Raw genomic sequence first — 12185 nt, forward strand, 5'->3', positions numbered from 1 at the left:
AAGACGATGACCAGCGGGTCCCAGCAAGGTGCACCATGAAGATCTCCAGGTACAATGGTGCCAGCTGCCTGGAGCCTGACCTGGCGCAACTCAAACCCGAGACGGCCGTGCACTTTGCTCTGGCGCTGTAGGGGGATGCCTTGCAGGCCCTCCTCGACTTAGCGCTGGCTGAGCAGCGTGACTACAGGGCTTCGAGGTGGTGTTTCGGGCAGAGGCTATTGGAGGAAGCAACGGGGGAAGAACTGGGTGGCCAGCGGTGCAGTGCGGGAGACAGCTTGGGGGTGTTAGCAGCAGATCTCCACCACTGTGCTCGGCACGGCTACCCCTAGTTCCCTCCCGTGGCCCAGGTCGAGCGTGCCCTCCGTGCCTTTGTAAAGGTGCTGACGCCGGACTGCCTTCGGCAGCATGTTCGCCTGACCATCACCATCGTCGCTGGCTGAGGTGGAGAGGGCAGAAGCAATTTCATTTGCAGTGGCGCCCCATGCCACAGGCCCGGGCTGGTGCCACTGAGGCTGGGAAGGAAACTGACAAGCAGGAGCCCGTGAGACAGGTCAGACCAGCGCCGCGCTGGCACCCCCGGGTGCCACGGAGTGATCTCCGCTACCTGTCTGGCAAGGCAGGCCACGTGGCCCGGGGCTGCCCTGCACGGGCAACACTATACCTGGGTGCTGAAGCCGTGGCTCTCCGGCAGGGCAGCTCCCTGAAGCGGAACAGGCGGGCGCAGCAACCACCACCACAGGTCTCATAGCGGCCGCACACCCCCTCAGGGGCCCAACACAACACAGCGGAACCAAGGGCAAGCAGCGGTGGCAGCCATTCAGGTGACAGCTGGCGGTGACCTCCCCGCCGTGGACGAGCAGGGGAGCGATCCCGTGCTGGCCCAGGTACGGTGATGGCTGGGGTGGGCAGGGGTCTCCGCTCCGGACCCAGGGACCAATACTCTCAGCGGGGAACGCTGGAGGTGCGTGACGGGTTGCTGTTCTGGTGGTGGTCGTTTCCCTCCTGGGGACTCCACGCCACGGTGCTGCGATGGGTACACGGGATGACGGGGGCTCCACGCCACCTCGGGGCTGCGATGGGTACACGGGCTGACGGGGGCTCCACGTCATGGTGCTGCGATGGGTACACGGGCTGACGGGGCTCCACGCCACCTCGGGGCTGCGATGGGTACACGGGCTGACGGGGGCTCCACGCCACCTCGGGGCTGCGATGGGCACACGGGCTGACGGGGGCTGCGATGGGTACATGGGCTGACGAGGGTTCCACGCCACCTCGGGGCCGCGATGGGTACACGGGCTGACGGGGGCTGCGATGGGTACACGGGCTGACGGGGGCTGCGATGGGTACACGGGCTGACGGGGGCTCCACGCCACCTCGGGGCTGCGATGGGTACACGGGCTGACGGGGGCTGCGATGGGTACACAGGCTGACGGGGGCTCCACGCCACCTCGGGGCTGCGATGGGTACACGGGCTGACGGGGGCTGCGATGGGTACACGGGCTGACGGGGGCTGCGATGGGTACACGGGCTGACGGGGGCTGCGATGGGTACACAGGCTGACAGGGGCTCCACACCACCTCGGGGCTGCGATGGGTACACGGGCTGACGGGGGCTCCACGCCACCTCGGGGCTGCGATGGGTACACGGGCTGACGGGGGCTGCGATGGGTACACGGGCTGACGGGGGCTGCGATGGGTACACGGGCTGACGGGGGCTGCGATGGGTACACAGGCTGACGGGGGCTCCACGTCATGGTGCTGCGATGGGTACACGGGCTGACGGGGGCTGCGATGGGTACACGGGCTGACGGGGGCTGCGATGGTACATGGGCTGACGGGGGCTGCGATGGGTACACGGGCTGACGGGGGCTGCGATGGGTACACGGGCTGACGGGGGCTGCGATGGGTAGACGGGCTGACGGGGGCTGCGATGGGTACATGGGCTGACGGGGGCTGCGATGGGTAGACGGGCTGACGGGGGCTGCGATGGGTAGACGGGCTGACGGGGGCTGCGATGGTACACGGGCTGACGGGGGCTGCGATGGGTAGACGGGCTGACGGGGGCTGCGATGGGTACACGGGCTGACGGGGGCTCCACGCCACCTCGGGGCTGCGATGGGTACACGGGCTGACGGGGGCTGCGATGGTACACGGGCTGACGGGGGCTGCGATGGGTAGACGGGCTGACGGGGGCTGCGATGGGTACACGGGCTGACGGGGGCTGCGATGGGTACACGGGCTGACGGGGGCTCCACGCCACCTCGGGGCTGCGATGGGTACACGGGCTGACGGGGGCTGCGATGGGTACACGGGCTGACGGGGGCTGCGATGGGTACACGGGCTGACGGGGGCTCCACGTCATGGTGCTGCGATGGGTACACGGGCTGACGGGGGCTGCGATGGGTACACGGGCTGACGGGGGCTGCGATGGGTACACGGGCTGACGGGGGCTGCGATGGGTACACGGGCTGACGGGGGCTCCACGCCACCTCGGGGCTGCGATGGGTACACGGGCTGACGGGGGCTGCGATGGGTACACGGGCTGACGGGGGCTGCGATGGGTACACGGGCTGACGGGGGCTCCACGTCATGGTGCTGCGATGGGTACACGGGCTGACGGGGGCTGCGATGGGTACACGGGCTGACGGGGGCTGCGATGGGTACACGGGCTGACGGGGGCTGCGATGGGTACACGGGCTGACGGGGGCTGCGATGGGTACACGGGCTGACGGGGGCTGCGATGGGTACACGGGCTGACGGGGGCTGCGATGGTACACGGGCTGACGGGGGCTGCGATGGGTAGACGGGCTGACGGGGGCTGCGATGGGTACATGGGCTGACGGGGGCTGCGATGGGTACACGGGCTGACGGGGGCTGCGATGGGTACACGGGCTGACGGGGGCTCCACGCCACCTCGGGGCTGCGATGGGTACACGGGCTGACGGGGGCTCCACGCCACCTCGGGGCTGCGATGGGTACACGGGCTGACGGGGGCTGCGATGGGTAGACGGGCTGACGGGGGCTGCGATGGTACACGGGCTGACGGGGGCTGCGATGGGTACACGGGCTGACGGGGGCTCCACGCCACCTCGGGGCTGCGATGGGTACACGGGCTGACGGGGGCTCCACGCCACCTCGGGGCTGCGATGGGTACACGGGCTGACGGGGGCTGCGATGGGTACACGGGCTGACGGGGGCTGCGATGGGTACACGGGCTGACGGGGGCTCCATGCCACCTCGGGGCTGCGATGGGTACACGGGCTGACGGGGGCTGCGATGGGTACACGGGCTGACGGGGGCTGCGATGGGTACACGGGCTGACGGGGGCTGCGATGGGTACACGGGCTGACGGGGGCTGCGATGGGTACACGGGCTGACGGGGGCTCCATGCCACCTCGGGGCTGCGATGGGTACACGGGCTGACGGGGGCTGCGATGGGTACACGGGCTGACGGGGGCTGCGATGGGTACACGGGCTGACGGGGGCTCCACGCCACCTCGGGGCCGCGATGGGTACATGGGCTGACGGGGGCTCCACGCCACCTCGGGGCTGCGATGGGTACACGGGCTGACGGGGGCTGCGATGGGTACACGGGCTGACGGGGGCTGCGATGGTACACGGGCTGACGGGGGCTGCGATGGGTACACGGGCTGACGGGGGCTGCGATGGGTAGACGGGCTGACGGGGGCTGCGATGGTACACGGGCTGACGGGGGCTGCGATGGGTACACGGGCTGACGGGGGCTCCACGCCACCTCGGGGCTGCGATGGGTACACGGGCTGACGGGGGCTCCACGCCACCTCGGGGCTGCGATGGGTACACGGGCTGACGGGGGCTGCGATGGGTACACGGGCTGACGGGGGCTGCGATGGGTACACGGGCTGACGGGGGCTCCATGCCACCTCGGGGCTGCGATGGGTACACGGGCTGACGGGGGCTGCGATGGGTACACGGGCTGACGGGGGCTGCGATGGGTACACGGGCTGACGGGGGCTGCGATGGGTACACGGGCTGACGGGGGCTGCGATGGGTACACGGGCTGACGGGGGCTCCATGCCACCTCGGGGCTGCGATGGGTACACGGGCTGACGGGGGCTGCGATGGGTACACGGGCTGACGGGGGCTGCGATGGGTACACGGGCTGACGGGGGCTCCACGCCACCTCGGGGCCGCGATGGGTACATGGGCTGACGGGGGCTCCACGCCACCTCGGGGCTGCGATGGGTACACGGGCTGACGGGGGCTGCGATGGGTACACGGGCTGACGGGGGCTGCGATGGTACACGGGCTGACGGGGGCTGCGATGGGTACACGGGCTGACGGGGGCTGCGATGGGTACACAGGCTGACGGGGGCTCCACGTCATGGTGCTGCGATGGGTACACGGGCTGACGGGGGCTGCGATGGGTACACGGGCTGACGGGGGCTGCGATGGGTACACGGGCTGACGGGGGCTGCGATGGGTACACGGGCTGACGGGGGCTGCGATGGGTACACGGGCTGACGGGGGCTGCGATGGTACACGGGCTGACGGGGGCTGCGATGGGTACACGGGCTGACGGGGGCTGCGATGGGTACACGGGCTGACGGGGGCTGCGATGGGTACACGGGCTGACGGGGGCTGCGATGGGTACACGGGCTGACGGGGGCTGCGATGGGTACACGGGCTGACGGGGGCTGCGATGGGTACACGGGCTGACGGGGCTGCGATGGGTACACGGGCTGACGGGGGCTCCACGCCACCTCGGGGCTGCGATGGGTACACGGGCTGACGGGGGCTGCGATGGGTACACGGGCTGACGGGGGCTCCACGCCACCTCGGGGCTGCGATGGGTACACGGGCTGACGGGGGCTGCGATGGGTACACGGGCTGACGGGGGCTGCGATGGGTACACGGGCTGACGGGGGCTGCGATGGGTACACGGGCTGACGGGGGCTCCACGCCACCTCGGGGCTGCGATGGGTACACGGGCTGACGGGGGCTGCGATGGGTACACGGGCTGACGGGGGCTCCACGCCACCTCGGGGCTGCGATGGGTACACGGGCTGACGGGGGCTGCGATGGGTACACGGGCTGACGGGGGCTCCACGCCACCTCGGGGCTGCGATGGGTACACGGGCTGACGGGGGCTGCGATGGGTACACGGGCTGACGGGGGCTCCACGCCACCTCGGGGCTGCGATGGGTACACGGGCTGACGGGGGCTGCGATGGGTACACGGGCTGACGGGGGCTCCACGCCACCTCGGGGCCGCGATGGGTACACGGGCTGACGGGGGCTGCGATGGGTACACGGGCTGACGGGGGCTGCGATGGGTACACGGGCTGACGGGGGCTCCACGCCACCTCGGGGCTGCGATGGGTACACGGGCTGACGGGGGCTGCGATGGGTACACGGGCTGACGGGGGCTCCACGTCATGGTGCTGCGATGGGTACACGGGCTGACGGGGGCTGCGATGGGTACACGGGCTGACGGGGGCTGCGATGGGTACACGGGCTGACGGGGGCTGCGATGGGTACACGGGCTGACGGGGGCTCCATGCCACCTCGGGGCTGCGATGGGTACACGGGCTGACGGGGGCTGCGATGGGTACACGGGCTGACGGGGGCTGCGATGGGTACACGGGCTGACGGGGGCTGCGATGGGTACACGGGCTGACGGGGGCTGCGATGGGTAGACGGGCTGACGGGGGCTGCGATGGTACACGGGCTGACGGGGGCTGCGATGGGTACACGGGCTGACGGGGGCTGCGATGGTACACGGGCTGACGGGGGCTGCGATGGGTACACGGGCTGACGGGGGCTGCGATGGGTACACGGGCTGACGGGGGCTGCGATGGGTACACGGGCTGACGGGGGCTGCGATGGGTACACGGGCTGACGGGGGCTGCGATGGGTACACGGGTTGACGGGGGCTGGCCACCTCGGGGTCCGACAGACAATGAGCAAGCTCTGTGAATGCTTCGGCTGGCCTGGACGCAGGCAGGGCGTGGGGCTGTTGGTGCACTGCTGCGACACTTCCACGTCCCAGAAGGGGCCGGGACACCAGTGCAGCCCCCATGGTGGGGGCCCCAGTACTGCCCCTCCCGGAAGCTGGGAAGCCACTGGAAGGGGCCGGGAGCGTGCCCGACCTCATCTCCAATGTGGTATACAGGGTGCGGTTGAAGGCCCTCTCCCAACGCTCACTCACGTACGGACAGTGTACCAGCCGGGTGTTCGCATGCCGGGGAGGGTCAATGCTCAGGTAACAGTTTCTTCCATCCACTGCAACGCTGCTGGAGAGCTGAACGACGTACCATCCTGAAATCGACTTCAGGGTCTGAATGAGCTCCTCATGTTCGAATGAAACACAGTTGAAGGAGGAAGAAACACCCCTTCCTCGCCAATGTTGACAGTCATGACCTGTGTCTGCGTGTGATAACTGCCTCCAGTCTGTGAGTGAGGGGGAGAACCTGGGAGTAGCTGATGGGAACACGGGGAGGATAAAATGGCTGCTGGTCAGCACAGACTCAATGGGCCGAAGGGCCTGGTCCCATGATGTATCTCTCCACAACTCCAGGAACCTGGAGAAGCCGGGGTAAGGCGAGAAGGAAGGCAGCACCTGAGGTCTGGACCCAACGCTCCCCAGCAGCCTAATGTGGCGCCGTGGTACAGGATAATGTCCCAGCAATGCCTGAGCGGGCTGGGAGTATTCCTCTTTGGAGTGAAGGAATAGGAGAGGCAGGTGGGCAAAGGTGTAGATAGTAAGAGGCAAAGCCAGAGAGGGCAGCAATGGTTAATACGAGAGGGCATCATTTTAAGGTGATCAGAGGTAAGTGGTGGGTGTGTGGAACGTCCTGCCAGGGGTGGTGTAGAGACAGATACATTAGGGACATTTAAGGTGATGGGAGGTAAGTGGTGGGTGTGTGGAACGTCCTGCCAGGGGTGGTGTAGAGACAGATACATTAGGGACACTTAAGGTGATGGGGGGTAATTGGTGGGTGTGTGGAACGTCCTGCCAGGGGTGGTGTAGAGACAGATACATCAGGGACATTTAAGGTGATCGGAGATAAGTGGTGGGTGTGTGGAATGTCCTGCCAGGGGTGGTGTAGAGACAGATACATTAGGGACATTTAAGGTGATCGTTGGTAAGTGGTGGGTGTGTGGAACGTCCTGTCAGGGGTGGTGTAGAGACAGATACATTAGGGACATTTAAGGTGATCGTTGGTAAGTGGTGGGTGTGTGGAACGTCCTGTCAGGGGTGGTGTAGAGACAGATACATTAGGGACATTTAAGGTGATCAGAGGTAAGTGATGGGTGTGTGGGACGTCCTGCCAGGGGTGGGGTAGAGACAGATACATTAGGGACATTTAAGGTGATCAGAGGTAAGTGATGGGTGTGTGGGACGTCCTGCCAGGGGTGGTGTAGAGGCAGATACATCAGGGACATTTAAGGTGATGGGAGGTAAGTGGTGGGTGTGTGGAACGTCCTGCCAGGGGTGATGTAGAGACAGATACATTAGGGACATTTAAGGTGATGGGAGGTAAGTGGTGGGTGTATGGGACATCCTGCCAGGGGTGGTGTAGAGACAGATACATTAGGGACATTTAAGGTGATCGGGGGTAAGTGGTGGGTGTGTGGAACGTCCTGCCAGGGGTGGTGTAGAGACAGATACATTAGGGACATTTAAGGTGATGGGGGGTAAGTGGTGGGTGTGTGGAACGTCCTGTCAGGGGTGGTGTAGAGACAGATACATTAGGGACATTTAAGGTGATGGGAGGTAAGTGGTGGGTGTATGGGACATCCTGCCAGGGGTGGTGTAGAGACAGATACATTAGGGACATTTAAGAGACTCTAAGATAGTCACATGGGTGATAGAAAAGTGGAGGGTTACGTGGGTTTGAAGGGTTAGATTGATCTTGGAGCAGATGAAAAGATCGGCACAACATCGTGGGCCAAAGGCCGCACTGTTGTATGTTGACAGCATGAAAACAGGCCATTTGGCCCAACATGCCCAGGATCGCCACAGTCTCCCCGTCTCACTCTAAACCTCTCCTTTCCACGTACTGAGACAGTTGGGAGAGGTGGTGGTGAAACTCCAGGTTGAACCTCACGTTCCCCATTTTCCCTGCCCTTCCTACTTTGGTTCAGCCGTGTGCAAACCCTCGGCTCTGCCAGTGTCAACCCCACCCTGTAAGCACAGCGTGTTCCTCACCCAGTCTGAATGCTGACTTGCAGAGCCGAAAGTTGTCTTGTGCAAAGGGGGCTGCCAAAATCGAATCCAGCGGCAGAGGGTTGATCCCAGTGGTGTCAGTGCTCTGTGAGGTGCTGCTCAGAGACGGCCCTGTCGGCGTCCACATCAGCAAGTCATTATTAAACCTGGCAGGGAAAAGAGCAGTAACAGAAACCATTACCCTCAGCTACCCTGCGTGGGGTGGGCACTTCCCACTCCCCACCCCACACACACTCCCCCCCCCCCCACACACACACACTCCCCACCCCCCCCACACACACACACGTGTATACTGTCCAATACTCCACACACACACACTCCCCACCCCCCCACACACACACACACGTGTATACTGTCCAATACTCCACACACACTCCCCACCCCCCCCACACACACCCCCCCCACACACACATGTGTATACTGTCCAATACTCCACACACACTCCCCACCCCCCTCACACACACACACCCCCACACACACACACGTGTATACTGTCCAATACTCCACACACACTCCCCCCCCCACACACACACGTGTATACTGTCCAATACTCCACACACACTGCCCAACACTCCACCCACCCCCACACACACACTCCCCAGCCCCCCACACACACTCCCCACCCCCCCACACACACACACGCATACACTGTCCAACACTCCATACACACACATACACACACTCCCCACGCACACACTGCCCAATATTCCCCACACACATACACTTCCCACTGCCCCACACACACACACACGTACACTGCCCAACACTCCCCCCCACACACACACACACACTCCCCCCCCACACACACACGTATACTGTCCAATACTCCACACACACACACTCCCCACCCCCCCACACACACACGCATACACTGTCCAACACTCCATACACACACTCCCCACACACACACACTGCCCAATATTCCCCACATACACTTCCCACTGCCCCACACACACACACACACACACGTACACTGCCCAACATTCCACACACACACACACACACACACTCCCCACTTACAGATACGTACACGGCCCAACACCCCCCCTCACACACACACACCTCAACACTCCCCACAGACACACACTCCCCACCCCCCACACACGTACACTGCCCAACACTCCACACACACACACACACACACCGAGTTCACAGGTCATAGAAGCTGCCCCTGAATCCCACCAGCCCCTCTCCCAAACACTCACATTGATATACAGGCTGTGAATAGGTAAGGCCCCACATACCAGGTTCAGGAACAGTTATTACCCCTCAACCATCAGGCTCCTGAACCAGTGAGGATAACCTCAACTCTGAACTGATTCCATCCGGAAGGAGGTACAGGAGCCTCAGGTCCCACACCACAGTTCAGGAACAGTTATTACCACTCAACCATCAGGCTCCTGAACCACTGAGGATAACCTCAACTCTGAACTGATTCCATCGGGAAGGAGGTACAGGGGCCTCAGGTCCCACACTACCAGGTTCAGGAACAGTTATTACCCCTCAACCATCAGGCTCCTGAACCAGTGAGGATAACCTCAACTCTGAACTGATTCCATCCGGAAGGAGGTACAGGAGCCTCAGGTCCCACACCACAGTTCAGGAACAGTTATTACCCCTCAACCATCAGGCTCCTGAACCACTGAGAATAACCTCAACTCTGAACTGATTCCATCGGGAAGGAGGTACAGGGGCCTCAGGTCCCACACTACCAGGCTCAGGAACAATTATTACCCCTCAACCATCAGGCTCCTGAACCAGTGAGGATAACCTCAACTCTGAACTGATTCCATCGGGAAGGAGATACAGGAGCCTCAGGTCCCACACCACAGTTCAGGAACAGTTATTACCCCTCAACCATCAGGCTCCTGAACCACTGAGGATAACCTCAACTCTGAACTGATTCCATCGGGAAGGAGGTACAGGAGCCTCAGGTCCCACACTACCAGGCTCAGGAACAGTTATTACCCCTCAACCATCAGGTTCCTGAACCAGAGAGGATAACCTCAACTCTGAACTGATTCCATCGGGAAGGAGGTACAGGGGCCTCAAGTCCCACACCACCAGGCTCAGGAACAGTTATAACCCCTCAATCATCAGGCTCCTGAACCAGTGAGGATAACCTCAACTCTGAACTGATTCCATCGGGAAGGAGGTACAGGAGCCTCAGGTCCCACTCCACCAGGTTCAGGAACAGTTATTACCCTCAACCATCAGGCTCCTGAACCAGTGAGGATAACCTCAACTCTGAACTGATTCCACAACCTATGGACTCACTGTCAAGGACTCTACAACTCATGTTCCCAGGATTAATTAATCAATCAGCAATTAATTGATTATTTATTTATTATATTGTATTTGCACAGATTGTCTTCTTTTGCAGCTCGTTGTCAGCCCTTGTGTGTAGTTTTTCACTGAATCTATTGTATTTCTTTGTTCTCCTGTGAATACCCGTATGACAATAAATCTCAGGGTAGAGTATGGTGATGTATCCCTATGTACTTTGATGATTTTATTTTGCTGCTGTTGTTTTGTTGCTTGCTTTGCTCTGCGTTGTCCTGTGCAATACGGTGGGCTAGCGATGGAATGTGTGGCCTGCCCCCTTGGCTATGCTGATTGTGAATGCAAACGACACATTTCACTGTATGATTCAATGTAAATGTGAAAATTAAACTTGAACCTTGTATCGTGAAAGTTAGAAGGAACGTGCTGAACTTCAAAGTTCAAAAGGCACATTTATTATCAAAGTACATTCATGTCGCCATACACAACCCTGAGATTTGTTTTCTTGCGTACTCAAAAATATCCAAGAAATGATAGAATCAGTGAAAGACTGGACCCAACAGGGCAAACAACTGTGTGAAAGAAAGAAAGAAGCAATAAATATAGAGAACGTGAGATGAACAATCCTTGAAAGTGAGTGCATAGGTTGTGGGAACAGTTGAGTAATGGGCGAGTGAAGTTGAGTGAAGTTATCCTCTCTGGTAGTAACTGTACCTGAACCTCCTTAGGTCTTTTGAGGATGTAGAGATGCTGGTGTCACCTTTCAAGTAACCTCTCTAAAATGGAAGGCCGTTCTCACAAGTCAAGTCAAGTCAAGTCACTTTTTATCATCATTTCGACCATAACTGCTGGTACAATACACAGTAAAAACCAGACAATGTTTTTCAGGACCACGGTGCTACATGAAACAATACAAAAACTACACTGAACAATGTAAAACCACACAAAAACTACACTAGACTACAGACCTACCCAGGACTGCATAAAGTGCACAAAACAGTGCAGGCATTACAATAAATAATAAACAAGACAATAGGCAGAGTAGAGGGCAGTAGGTTGGGTTCAGTCCAGGCTCTGGGTATTGAGGAGTCTGATGGCTTGGGGGAAGAAACTGTTACATAGTCTGGTCGTGAGAGCTCGAATACTTTGGTGCCTTTTGCCAGATGGCACGAGGGAGAAGAGTTTGTATGAGAGGTATGTGAGGTCCTTCACAATGCTGTTGGCTTTACCGATGCAGCGCGTGATGTAAATGTCTGTAATGGCGGGAAGAGAGACCTCGATGATCTTCTCAGCTGATCTCACTATCCACTGCAGGGTCTTGCGATCCGAGACGGTACAATTCCCGAACCAGGCAGTGATGCAGCTGCTCAGGATGCTCTCGATACATCCTCTGTGGAATGTGGTGATGATGAGGGGTGGGAGATGGACTTTTCTCAGCCTTCACAGAAAGTAGAGACACTGCTGGGCTTTCTTTGTTATGGAGCTGGTGTTGAGGGACCGGGTGAGATTCTCCGCCAGGTGAACACCAAGAAATTTGGTGCTCTTAACGATCTCTATGGAGGAGTCGTCGATGTTCAGCGGAGAGTGGTCGCTCCGTGTCCTCCTGAAGTCAACAACCATCTCTTTCGTTTTGTTCACATTCAGAGACAGGTTGTTGGCTCTGCACCAGTCTGTTAGCCACTGCACCTCCTC

General features: G+C 60.6%; 1 protein-coding gene across 1 annotated transcript in view; it reads right to left on the bottom strand.

Moving 5' to 3' along the window:
* Window positions 1-12185, bottom strand: part of LOC140192800 (autophagy-related protein 2 homolog A-like) — a gene marked incomplete at its 5' end in the record, with an annotated part of 161929 nt that overhangs the window by 72373 nt on the left and 77371 nt on the right. Inside the window, one exon of the mRNA XM_072250278.1 lies at window positions 8193-8356. Within this exon, the coding sequence (XP_072106379.1) occupies window positions 8193-8356 (164 nt within the window). The remainder of the gene's footprint in view (window positions 1-8192; window positions 8357-12185) is intronic.

Source organism: Mobula birostris, unplaced genomic scaffold (genome assembly GCF_030028105.1).
Source record: "Mobula birostris isolate sMobBir1 unplaced genomic scaffold, sMobBir1.hap1 scaffold_268, whole genome shotgun sequence".
Taxonomy (NCBI): domain Eukaryota; kingdom Metazoa; phylum Chordata; class Chondrichthyes; order Myliobatiformes; family Myliobatidae; genus Mobula; species Mobula birostris.